We start from the raw sequence: 12,681 nt of genomic DNA, 5'->3' as shown, positions 1-12,681 counted from the left end.
GGAAGAGATTCTCAGTTTGATGTGGGACAGCTATCAGAATCCCTTCTCCTGTGGTCTGAGGGACTTGCTTTAGTATCTGCTCTTCCTTTCATCCTGTTCCTTAGCACCTCTTTGGTCAAAGTTAATCTGAGCACTATTGCGGCATATCCCCAACATTTATTTAAAAAACCAAAAACAATCCCATCCCAACCCTTCAAATTTAGTTAATTACAACCCCTGCACCCTCCCGACCCCCCCCCCCCCCAAAACTTGCCTAAAGTCCCTTGTGGTCCAGTGGGGGTCCCAGGAGTGATCTCCCGTTCTCGGGCCGTCGGCTGCCAGTAAACAAAATGGTGCCGGTGGCCCTTTGCCCTTACCATGTGACAGGGGCTACCGGTTGGCCCCTGTCACATGGTAGGAGCAATGGACAGCCGGCACCAACTTAGGGACTTTAGGCAAGTTTTGGGGGGGTCTAAATTTGAAGGGTTGGGGTGGGGGATTTTTCCATTTTTTTTTCGGCAAAAATTGCCGAGAAAAAAAACAAACAACCCGTTGGAAAACAAAGTTTTCCATGGGTTGCCAGACCTGAAGCCCAACCCGGCAGATAAAAACGAAGCCCATCCCTACTGATAACTACCTGGGCCAAGTTACCTTACCAATCCCAAGACAAATTTTTATTTCTCCTCCTCAAAAACATCCCTCTAGAAACCTCTCTTTCATTACAATTGATGATTTACTCCAACTCCTCAACATACCTGAAACTCTTACTTCCTCAGACTCACCTGAGATCCTAGTCCAATGCTAGAATAATGAAGTCAACTCTGCACTCAACTCACTGGCTCCCCTCAAACCAAAATCCACCAGACATCCTAGAAACTGCCAATGGTTCCATGAGGACCTTTTCCTCCTCAAGCAATAATCCCACTAGTTTGAAAGAGCATGATGGAAACACAAATCAGACACCAACTAGTGCAACTGCAAGGTAAATACTAAAAAATATAAAGCAGCCATTCAGCAAGCCAAAAAGATTACATCACCAAACACCTCAAACTCTCAATGAACCATCCAAGCACTCTGAACTTGTTTAGTAGCTTTCCAAACCATTGCCTTATCCCACCATGTACCTGATCTAACTGCAGAAGATTTTTGCTAATTTCTTCCCTGAAAAAATCACAGCTATCTGCTCCTCATCATTCAACCCTCCCTCCTCTGCACTCATTCAAACAGCCTCTCCCTACACCTCAACAGGAAACCCCCCAACACTCACAGGTCAAAACCACATTGTTGGACTTCAGCCTTACTACCCCCAGAGAAGTGGAAGTCATCCTCCAACGAATTAGCCAATCCACAAGCCTGTTGGACCCTATTCCCACTAGGCTCATATGTAGCCTAAAACATAACCTAGCTCTGTGGCTTTGCAATATAATTAATGGCACTTTATCTCATGGAATTGTTCCAAACACACTGAAAAAGGCGGTAGTCAAACCTATACTGAAAAAAACAACCTCTGACCCCAGTATCCTGGATCATTACCGCCCAGTTTCTAGCTTCCCCTTACTATTAAAACTTGTGGAAAAACTGGTCTGTCACCAACTAATAGACTTCCTTGAAGACAAGAACTTACTACATTCCCATGAGTTGGGCTTCAGGACAACCTGACCTCTTAGACATAAGAAATGAGAGTCACCTTAATGCAGACCAAGGGGCAACTCAGTCCTTATCTTACTTGATCTATCCATTGCCTTTGATTCAGTTGATCACAATCTTCTGATCTAGTGCCTGGGAAACAATGGCATTATAAGCACTTCCCTCAAATGTTTTGAATCTTTTTTTCTTAAACAGAAATCTATAGATCTTCTTCCCCTAGGACTCACTTGTGGTGTACCACAGGGCTCTGTTTTTTCCCTGATTCTTTTTAATATCTACGCTTGTCCATTCTGACCTGCTTCAGTGTCAAATGCCACTTGTTCGCTGAGGAAGCTACCCACATCTATAATCTTAACAGTTCTCTCTTGGTGGTAGCACACTGGCTGTCTATTCATAAGCTTAAAACTTAACTCTGCCAAAACTGAACTCCATCGGTTGAACCGCCTTGGCCACCCTCTACGTGTTTTGCCTTCCCTTCTAGGAACTCCTTTCCATCCCAAAGAAACAATCTGGAGCCCCGGGATGCAACTTGATGCTAATCTGTCAATGACCCTCATATTACCAAAGTAGTTAGAGCTTGCTTTATACATCTCTGCCATATCCAGCAGCTACGCAATTACTTCGATCAGCATAACCTAGCCTTTGTCATTCATGCTTTGATCACAGTTGCTTAGACTATTGCAACTCCCTACTAAATGGGATCTCCAAGCAAACTTGAAATGATTACAAGTCATACAAAGTACAGCAGCTAGACTCTTGTTAGGCACCAAATCCTCTGACCACATCACGCCCATTCTCCTCAGTCTTCATTGGCTTCCTATAGAAGCCAGGATTAAATTCAACATTGTGTGTTTCACCCACAAATGTGTGTACCAACAGATCCCAGGTTATCTCTCACCTCTCCTTACTCCCTCCATCTCAGCAAAAGAGCTCTAGTCCTCCTAGATGGCCCTTTTTGATACTCCTTCTCTGACATCTGCAAAACTAACCTGCACAAGAAAGGAGGCCTTCAGCTGTTCTGCTCCCAAACTCTGGAGCATGTTTCTGCTGAAACAGCGTATTTCTGGGCCCCTCCTAGATACTGCATTACTACTTGGCAGAAGGTCAATAGTTCTATTGTTCTTTGGTCTGCTCTGTTACGTTATATTAGTTAACTTATTTTAGTTGATTTATATTAGTTCTAGCACTCTCTATCATAGTTTGACCTTTACTTTGTACTACGTTAAATGAAAATAATTCTGTACTGTTGTTTTATATGCAAGCAACTGCTCTGATATTGACTTGTTAAACTACTCTAATTTATTGTAATCCACTATGAGTCCGATCTGGATAAAATTGGAACATCAAATGTTTGGAAATAAAATAAGAACCATGGTGACTTAAGAACATAAGAAATTGCCATACTGGGTCAGACCAAGGGTCCATCAAGCCCAACATCCTGTTTTCAACAGCAGCCAAACCAGGCCACAAGAACCTGGCAATTACCCAAACATTTCAGGGTCACTTTTGTGAAGACATTTGTAAAGCTGCTATTTCATTGTCTGTGTGCACCTTTATATCCCACTACTGCCTGAATGATTCTGTGCAGCCTTTTCACTTAGTCGTCCACTTTCCACTTAGGCTGGGTTCTTTTCATGTACGTGCTTCCACAGAGCAACCCTCAGCTTAGGGACACTCCATGGGTAATGGCTAATTCATAAAATGAAGAAAAAGACGGGGTACAAAAAATGTATCTAACTACACAATCACCATATAGAAAGATACATAACAATAATATAAATTTAAGCTTCTACCGTAGATATTTTAGTCTTTAATACTGTAGTAGAAAAATTGCTCACAAAATTTCTTAAAGAAATAACATATAACATATGTTACCAGTATTCTAAAGTTATTGGGAGACAAAAACCCGATACTATCTGTTCCTTTATCATACAGATATCTGTGTTGAAGTGGAACAATATTTAGGATTCATGTTGTCTTTTGGTAATTAAATGTTTTAATGCTAATTTGTGTTGTGTTTTTTCACCATACTTTCACTGAGAATAGATATGCTGTAATTATTTTGTATTTGGATGAATGTTAAATCAAATTCCAAATTTAGATGTTCAGCATAGCTCTGTGAAATGTCTACCTTTATATTTTTTCCGGTTTCTTTATCCTATTTCTTTCTGTTCTGTGGGATACCTTTCCCTTTCTTGTAGTCCCAAGTCACTTCTCGTCAGTTTGAGATAATTGTGATTCCTAATTTTAGTCTGTCCATACACTACATTAAGTTGCATCTAATGCGGCTGCCAAGGATGTAATGAAGATCATGTGATGATAGTTACTGCAGCAATTTGGCTACATTCTTCCTTGAGCAATGTGGTCAAATGTGCAGTGTGCCTTATTTGGATCATTCTATAGTTAAGACCAGAAAACTCAACCCTACTCATGGGCTCTTTAGATAGTAAGTAGTGGTGATATTGCTATGCATTTACATAGCTAACTAGATTTATTGTAAAGATCATAAACTCATTTTGGTAGTGCACAATTCTAGTAGTCATATTTGGTCTTTGAGAAAACAGTACGATGTAATATGTTCTTCTGTTTGAGAAATAAAACCCACAGTATCTGAATGTTATCCACTTTGAAGTGCAGAAAAGCGGAATAATAAATAAATAAATCTTTGTTAATAAATTCGTTAGAGTGGAAAATGCTAACAGCACCTCTCACAAACAAATGTAATACCTTTTAATTAGTCCAAAAAACAAATCATAGCTATCTATTTTGCTTCTCTATTTTTTTGATAAAAGAAAGGACAAACATAACTATACATTTTTTGTGCATGAATTATCCTCTAGACCAGAGCTTTCCAAAGTGTGTGTCGGGACACATTAGTGTGTCGCCTGTAGTGTGGAGGTGTGTCACCCGGTCCACAGGGCCGGCGGAAGCAGGGAACTATAGCAGGAAGATCGGCGGGCAGTGGTGGAGCTTACATCACCACGGTCCGAAGAAAAGGGTCACGTTCACTCCTCCTCCTTCCTGCCTGTGCAGCCCTGGAAGAAAAACGTTGCCGGAGCCGCGTGGGCAGGAAGGAGGAGGAGCATCTGCTGCGTACAGAAGAAGAGCAGCATTAATGGGCCGTTGCGGATCCCACGTCGCAGCAGCCCGAGAAGAGGAGGAAACCCGATAGCAGGGCCGTTGCGGATCCCACGTCGCGGCAGCCCGAGAAGAGGAGGAAACCCGATAGCAGGGCCGCTGCAGATCCCATGTCACGGCCAGGGAAGATCAGGGCCTCTGAAGAGCCCATCCTTCGGCAACCCGTGCAGAGGGACAGCATGTGCCAGTGAGAGCCTGTGCTTGAGCAAGAGAGCATGTAGGAGTGAGAGAGCCTGTGTGTGTGAGAGTGAGACAGCATGTGCACGAGAGAGACAGTATGTATGTATGTATGTATGAGAGAGAGGCATGTGAGAGCTGTGGATGTGTGAGATTGCATGTGAGTGAGAGCCTGTGTGTGTGAGAATGTGTGAGATAGCGTGTGAGAATGAGAACCTGATTGTGTGTTTGAGGAAAGACAGATGGAGAGAAAAGAAATAGAAAAAAAGACCCTGTAAAAGGAATTGGCAAAAAAACAAGAAAGGAAAGGTGGAAAAAAAAGCCTGTGACCAACCGATTAGAAAACTAACATCAGACAGCAAAGGTAAAAAAAAAAAATTACTTTTTAGTGATTGGCACATGTAATCTTTGGGAATGTGCAAGAGTAGCACTTTCTCTATGCCGATCTCACAATGTACGAGATCAGCATGGAGGAAGTGGAAGCCTGCAAATATTTATTATGAGATAGGTTGTGTTGTGAAACATTTTATTTATGTATATATTTAAGGAAACATACATAAATTGTTGAAATACATTTTGTTCGTTTAACCTTTAACTTCTGGTTTGCTGGTAGACTGAATTACTGTGTCACGAAATTATGTTTGTCTAAAAAGTGTGTCACCAACATGAAATGTTTGGAAAGCTCTGCTCTAGACAGTATCAAAGGATATGGAGATGAGATAAAGGAATAAAACATCCCATCCAATTTTATTTTTAATGCTGTATTTTTCTTGTTTTAATTTTAGGTACTTTAACAAATTTGACATTTGCAGTGGGCATTGCATTTTATGCTATGCTGGGTTATTACATAAGGGATTGGCGCATTCTTGCAACTGTGGCCAATTCCCCAGGAGTTTTCTTCTTTCTTATATCTCTGTGAGTAATTCTTATAATTTTACTTAAAAACAAAAGTAATGGAGCTGATATTCAAAGCTATTTATCCAAAACCTTTTGAGTTATCCAGATAAATGTGATAGTTGAATACTGCTGGCACTTATCCAGCTAAAGTGCCAGCAGAATTATCCAGCTAAATTTTAGCTGGATAATCTAGGAGTGTTTCATGGGCATTCCAGGGTGGAGTTGAGGTAGCTGAATAATTTATTTGGTGAACTTGGATATTTGGAGTTATATTTCAAATGTAATAACTTATTTGGCTATCTGAAATAAAGGGCTTGAATGATTTTAGTCAGAAGTGGCCAACCTTTTATGCACCAAGAGCCAAGGAAACAATATATAATACCCAGAGTCTCACATTTTAAAGGGATGGGGAGGAGGGGAGTGTCCCCCTACCAGCAGTATCTTTCTCTGTCAATCCGTCCACCCTGTCCCCCCAATTTCTCTCTCTCCCAGTCCGCTCATCCTGTGCCTACCAATCTCTCAGTGCTCCCTATGAGTCTCTCAGTTCCTGTGCCCTGTCTCCACCAGTCTCTCAATCCTCTCACCATGTTCCCACCTATCTGACCAGCATCTCCCCTCTCCCCCACTCTCTCCCCAATGTTTCTTTTTTTTTCTCTTTGTTGGCCCCCATGAATCTCTCAGTAGCCCCAGCAAAAACATCTCCAACCTGCACAAGAACAATAGAGCCTTGGTAGTCCCAAAATTAACCCCTTCTGCCCTACCCCTTGTTACTTTCCTCCCCATCTCTCTCCTTACCCTTTGTCCAGCACCAGTATCTCCCATGCCTTCACCTCTTGTCTTTCTCTCATCTGATCCCACCCTCTCTCTCTCTCTCTCTTTCTGACTCCTCTCCTCCATTGCCCTCTCTGATTCTCTTACATACACTGTCAGCCATCACCCCTTCTGGCTATCTCACATCCACTCCTACCCCAACATTCACTCCCCTCAGGAGCATTCCCCTTATACTGAACCTCCACTCTTGTATCTTTTTCAAACCCTTCCCCCCCTCAGTCACCATCTCTGGCTCTCACCGTTTCACCCTCATCATAGCTTTAGATCACATTTCCTCCCCCACCCCATCACCCCTTCTGGCTCTCTTATCCTCCAACTCCCCTTTTACTACCTCTGACTCTCCCCCCCTCCCTTCTGCCTTCGCTACTTATGGCTCTCTGCCACCCATGCTCATTCTCCCTCCCCTTTCCACCCCTCTGGCTCTGTCGCACACAACCCTTGCATCACCACCTCCACCCCAAAACTCTCACCATTTCTGTTTTTTCACCCCCCCCCCCTCAATCACCACTACTGGCTTTCTGGTACACACATGCTCCCCCTGGCTTTCTTACACCCCTCTTTTTTGTTTTTCCTTCTTCTTTTGAACCCCTTCTACCCTCACCTATGGTGCTTTCATGACCTCTCTATTGCCCCCTACTTGGCTTTCATGTAATACCCTATCCTTACCCTCTCTCCCTTCCTCTATTTCCCCCAGCCTAGTCTTGGTTCCCTCACATATGTTGCAGAACAGGTGGCTTAATAAACTGACATGAGAAGTGAGGTGCCACAGTCTAAGTTGCATTGCTGACTTCAGGGAGATGGGGAGGGGAAACAATATTCCCTCCCCTCCTCATGTCCCTCCACAGCTTAAGCTCCTCCTATTGCTGTCCCCCCACCCCTCGACTCTTGCAACATTTATCCCTTTTCACATTAGTTTTCCCAGAAGCATTCACCCCTCGTGCACTGCTCCTTCAAGCATTTACACCTCTCATCTCCCCCGGCATTCGCCCACTTTCTCTTGCCACAAATCATTCTGACCGGATTGGAGCTCTGGGCGACTCACTCCTCCCCTCTGCTGTCAGCTGAATCCCAAATCTTTGGGAGTACAGTGAGCTGCTGGGCCTGGGGCAGGGTATATTCCAACCCCTCCCCTCCATACAGGCAGCAGGGTGGCTGGGGCTTGGACAAGAAGAAGAGGGCGGAAGCAGGGAGCTAACTGGCTCTTCTTTGCTCCCCTGTCAGCTCCAGCCTCACCCCCCCCCCCCCCCATTCTTTTCTTTCCTCCACAGCTGCCGGTTGCAGACCCAGGGGGTGGGTGGGTGGTGGGAATAAATAAGGGAGGAGCAGAGAAAAGCTTCTGTTCCCTGCTCCAGCCTTCCTCTTCTGTCTCAGAAACAACCGGCAGCTTTATGAGGTCAGGAGGAGAGGGGCTGGAGCAGGAAACAGAATGGCTCTTCTCTGCTCTGTTCTAGCCTGTGTGCTTCCTGCTTCAACCCTTCCCCTTCTGCCCTCTGCAGTGCTGCTCAGTTGCTAGGTAGTCAAGAGGGCAAGAACCACATTTTGCACCTGAAAGAGCCACATATGGCTCCCAAGCCACAGGTTGGTCACCCCTGCTTAAATAAATTTGACAGTAACAGAAGTGTGGTCTTAGTGTTAATATTGTTATTATATGGAAATATTGACTGAGTAGTTTACTATGCTTTACCAATTGATATGAAATACACTCTTGTATTTAAATATTTGTTTATAATTTAATTCTAGAGGATTTGAAGAACCAATTAATTATGCATTTAATTCAGCTTGTTATGGTTGTGTATGATAGCATTGCAAAATATTTGTATTCAGATAGTTGTGAAAAAGAAAACACCAAGACAGATAACTTCATGACCATCTGCGTGGGTGCTGGACTGTAACATCTTGTGCACAAATCTGTGATGCTGCAGTTGGATCTGCTAAAGACAAAGGATTTCAGTTTTAATATCAAAGCATTAAAAGCTGAGATATTTTGATGCTTTTTACATCATAAGAACTGTAGAGTATTATTGAGGGTGATGGCTACATGATGAGCACAAATGCCTTTCTTTTGTGTCCTTATGTACTTAGCCTGTCTCTGTTTTTGTCTCACTCCAAGTGAATTAACATTCTCAGCATTGCAGGATTTGATAGGACTTGGTAAATTGACATTTAATGAACCCTTTTTGTGAATTATTCTTTTGCTAACCCCATTATTTTTTTTAATAAGTTGCTACGGATTTTGGAAGCATCTGTGTTTTAACTTTCTTGATGGTTGATACTGTACAACACAAAATGTTGAGAATGTTTGGTCCAAGTGTAATAGAAATTACCTGATTTGACCAGAGACCTGTTGTGAGCGAGAAAGAAATTGATTTCTCGATGGGCTTCCTTTTCCTAATTTTGACTGATTTTTTTGCAGCTTGATTCCAGAGTCACCAAGATGGCTGTATTCCCAAGGGAGCACTGCAAAGGCTGAGGAAGTGCTACTGTACATGGCACTCAATAATGGAAAAAAAGGGTCACTTATAAAATTGAAACCATGTGCGGAAGCAGTGAAAGATAGGAATTCTGGTTTAGGCATCCTGGGCCTAGTAAAACATCCAGTTCTGCGTTGGCGGACTGTCATCTTGATGTATATTTGGTAAGCTGAAAAAGATGTGTCCAGGTAGCAAGAAAAAAGCATAAAAATGTATTTCTTCATTTTATTTATCTGAAAATGAAAATGTGCTTTATTATTTCATATTTGCCTTCACTTGTTTCAAAATAACATAGATTTACCGCTGCAAATGCTCCAAAATGCGACAGCTAGAATCATCTCCAACACCCGCAAAACAGACCACATCCCCCCCCCCCCCTCCTTAAAGACCTACGCTGGCTCCCCATCCTGTCCCGAATTCTCTACAAAACATTAACCATCATTCACAAAGCCATCTGCTCTCACAATTCCAATTGGCTTGACATCCCTTTCAGTATGGTGCAGTCCAACCGACGCAGGAGAACAGCTAATAAAGGAACCCTGCTCGTACCTTCCCTTAAAATAGCACACCTTTCCTCCACCAGAGACTCTGGCCCCTCACGCTGGAACTCCCTGCCTACCAATCTCCGCCTAGAGCCATGCTCCTCCAATTTCAAAAAGAAACGTAAAACATGGCTATTTAGACAAGCCTACCCCGACTAACCCACCACCTCCTTCCTCCCTACCCACCCTACTTTCCCTCCCCTCACCCTACCCTACCTTCTTCTTACTCCCGCTCATGCTGCATTGTTTTGCCTCTTCATAACACGCTAACTACAGCCATGACTCTACTCTGACTCTGTATGTATGACCTGTCCATTTTGTACATTTTTCCTGTATATGTGACATAGTTTATTTGACTCTTGTCACCTCTATTTAACTAGGTTTTACTCGTCACGTTGCAGTGGCGCTGTACTTCCTCTCTTTACTTGGTTTGATCCCCCCCCCGGTTACTGCAGTCCCTGTTATGATGTATTTTCTCAAACCTGCTGTTTAAATGTAAACCGGGATGATGTCCACACTAATACCCGTATAAAAAAAAGGTTTTAAATAAATAAATAAATAATAAATAGATTATTGGCCCGAGAAATATTTCCCCTCTCCTGCTCCCCCACCTGACAGGCCTGATGACCATGAACAAGCCAGTTTATCTTTTTGCTTCAGGTACCCGCTGAGGTTATAAGCTATTTGAGGCAAGACCTAACTATATGTTAATACTAATAATATTGTAAACTGCCATGAGCGTTATTTGGAAAAGCAGGCTAAAAATCCAAATGAAATAATAGCAGCCTATCTCTCTGTCTTCATTAGTCTCCTTGTATTTATTGGAAAACTGTTCTAGGGTGCTAATAAGGAAATTATATGAAATTGAAACATGAATGACTGTTTTTTTTAAAAAGATAACCATGGGAACAGAATGTTTTCATTACACGGCATATTGTACATTCGATCAACAATAAAAAAAAAAAAAAATAGAGTAACTCTCTTGTTGTTTTTGACGAACAGTGAGACCAGTGTTCAAATAATTTGTCTGACCAAGTTCAGGGCTTAGCTGGACAAGCTCCAGGTTTTCAACTTTCTGCCTCACCGAACGCATAGGGGGTCATTTTCAAAAGGAGTTATGCGCATAAATGTAACTACTATTGTAGCAATTTTCAAACGCTATTTACTCACGTAAAGTGCATTTATGTGAGTAAATCCTATGGACAATTCAATGGCATATATTGTAGCAATTTTCAAAACCCCACTTACTCAAGTAAAGTGCATTTACTCGAATAAAGCCCAGTTTTACTCAAGTAAATGCTTTTAAAAATCAGGCCCATAGGTTTTAGCCGAGCAACTGCCTGATTCACTAAGGCTTTTTTTTCCCCCCCCATTCTCTGTCTGTGGGAATATGTCTTGATGAATCAGGACCTAAATTTGATAGTGCAATCTTAACACCAGCCTTCGGAAATTCATAGAGTGCTTAATTTGATATAGGAAAGTAAGTGAAGTTTGCTATATATAGCTGAACACAACCCTATATAGTTCTCAAAATACTGCATTAGGGATTTTGCCTGGAAGATGCTGAAAGAGGTGTAAAGTTAGCAGGATAGGATGTATATTTTCAATAAACCTTTCCAAACCGGTCATTGGCATCTTTGCCCAGCTTGCTAAATCAGTCCAGGTCAGCATGCTAGCATTAAATTGTGGTAGTGAGGGGGGAGGAACTAGGGAATAGAATAATGTAGGGGGAGGGATTACTGGCCCTTCCACACCCCAGAAGCCAACCGATCGCTGTTGCTTACTTCTGAGTACATCGGCCTCCCTCCTTTATTTTGATTTCCCCTCCCCTGAAATACCCTGCCAACCTGGACTGTGCTATATAAGAGACGTGTGGTTTAGAGTGTGATGCTGTAAGTCTGTTATTTTGAAGAGAGTAGGAAGCCAGCAGGAGTAAGGTAGGTTTCTGTCCTCCTCCTGCCAGCTTACCAGGGGTTGAGAGAATCAGAAGTTTGGGTTCCAAGGCAAGGTAGGTGGTACACTAGAGATGAATTGGAAAAGGGGAGTGTTCGGGAGGGGTTGGAGGGTGGGGGCTGAATCAGAAGAAGAGGAGGATTGGGTGCTATTTTCAGTGGGGGCAGGAGATTCAGAAGAAGAGTTGACTTGATTTGCTGGGTAGGGGAAGGCCTGGCACCAACTGGCCACAGAGTCTGCACTCTGCCTGTCATTAGCTAAGTGCCTTGGGTGCAGAAACTAATTTTAGCAGGTCAACGGTGCTACTCATCTAAATTTACATCAGAAACTAAATATTTCACTAACAGAATGTCACATGACCAATAAGAGCGGCCTTCAGAATCCACGCTGTGTATAAACAGTAAATTCTCTAAAATGTCTTTCAAATGTTTTTTTTTTAATCAAAAAATCCTACTCCAATAATTATAAAGTGATGCTGACTACACATATGTTTTGTCTTGTTTCTTTTAGTGTGTCTTAGTTATAATCATAGGGCACCAGCCCGTCTGTTTTTTTTTTTTTTTTCAGAAAATTGTTTTTTGCAAATAAAAAATAAAGTAAGACTTATCTATAGAGATATATCGTCCATAGCTTGTTTCCTGTTTCTGTAAGCTCTGTCTGTCTGTTCAAACTATTGTCTTCTGAAATACCAGTCCAGTTTTAAACTTCACTCTTTTTTCACTTACACAGGAGAAAGATGACAATTTAGCTTTTCTTGTTGTTACTATGGTTAAGTCTAGCTAGTTACTAGCACTCACCATGTACACTTAATACCAGGTAACTGAAAAAAAGCACCACCAGGCAGGATGATGAGTGAGAGGGGAATAAGTATCTTTTTGTTAGACATGGTTTTCTGCTGGTTTTGTCTGTTTATTTCAGTATTGTTTATTTTTTATTTTAGATTAGTTACAGTTTCTGTAATCCTCTCCATATTCTTATGTTGAACAGCTGGTCCTATAGCACAGACTTGTAGTGAAGATAGACCAGATTTTAGCATATCTGAAAAC

At 42.2% G+C, this 12,681-nt stretch overlaps 1 protein-coding gene across 5 annotated transcripts in view; it reads left to right on the top strand.

Annotated features, from left to right (window-relative positions):
- LOC115095680 (solute carrier family 22 member 15-like) overlaps window positions 1-12,681 on the top strand; it is a 128,779-nt gene that overhangs the window by 55,460 nt on the left and 60,638 nt on the right. For all 5 annotated transcript variants that reach the window (XR_003857845.1, XM_029609725.1, XM_029609721.1 and 2 more), the window contains 2 exons: window positions 5,727-5,856; window positions 9,083-9,304. Coding sequence is in view for 4 of the 5 variants with exons in the window: in XM_029609725.1 (XP_029465585.1) it covers window positions 5,727-5,856; window positions 9,083-9,304 (352 nt within the window). In the remaining variant the exon portion in view is untranslated. The remainder of the gene's footprint in view (window positions 1-5,726; window positions 5,857-9,082; window positions 9,305-12,681) is intronic.

The sequence above is a fragment of the Rhinatrema bivittatum genome, chromosome 7 (genome assembly GCF_901001135.1).
Source record: "Rhinatrema bivittatum chromosome 7, aRhiBiv1.1, whole genome shotgun sequence".
NCBI classification, from domain to species: Eukaryota; Metazoa; Chordata; class Amphibia; order Gymnophiona; family Rhinatrematidae; genus Rhinatrema; species Rhinatrema bivittatum.
This window is presented reverse-complemented; position numbering and strand designations above follow the sequence as displayed.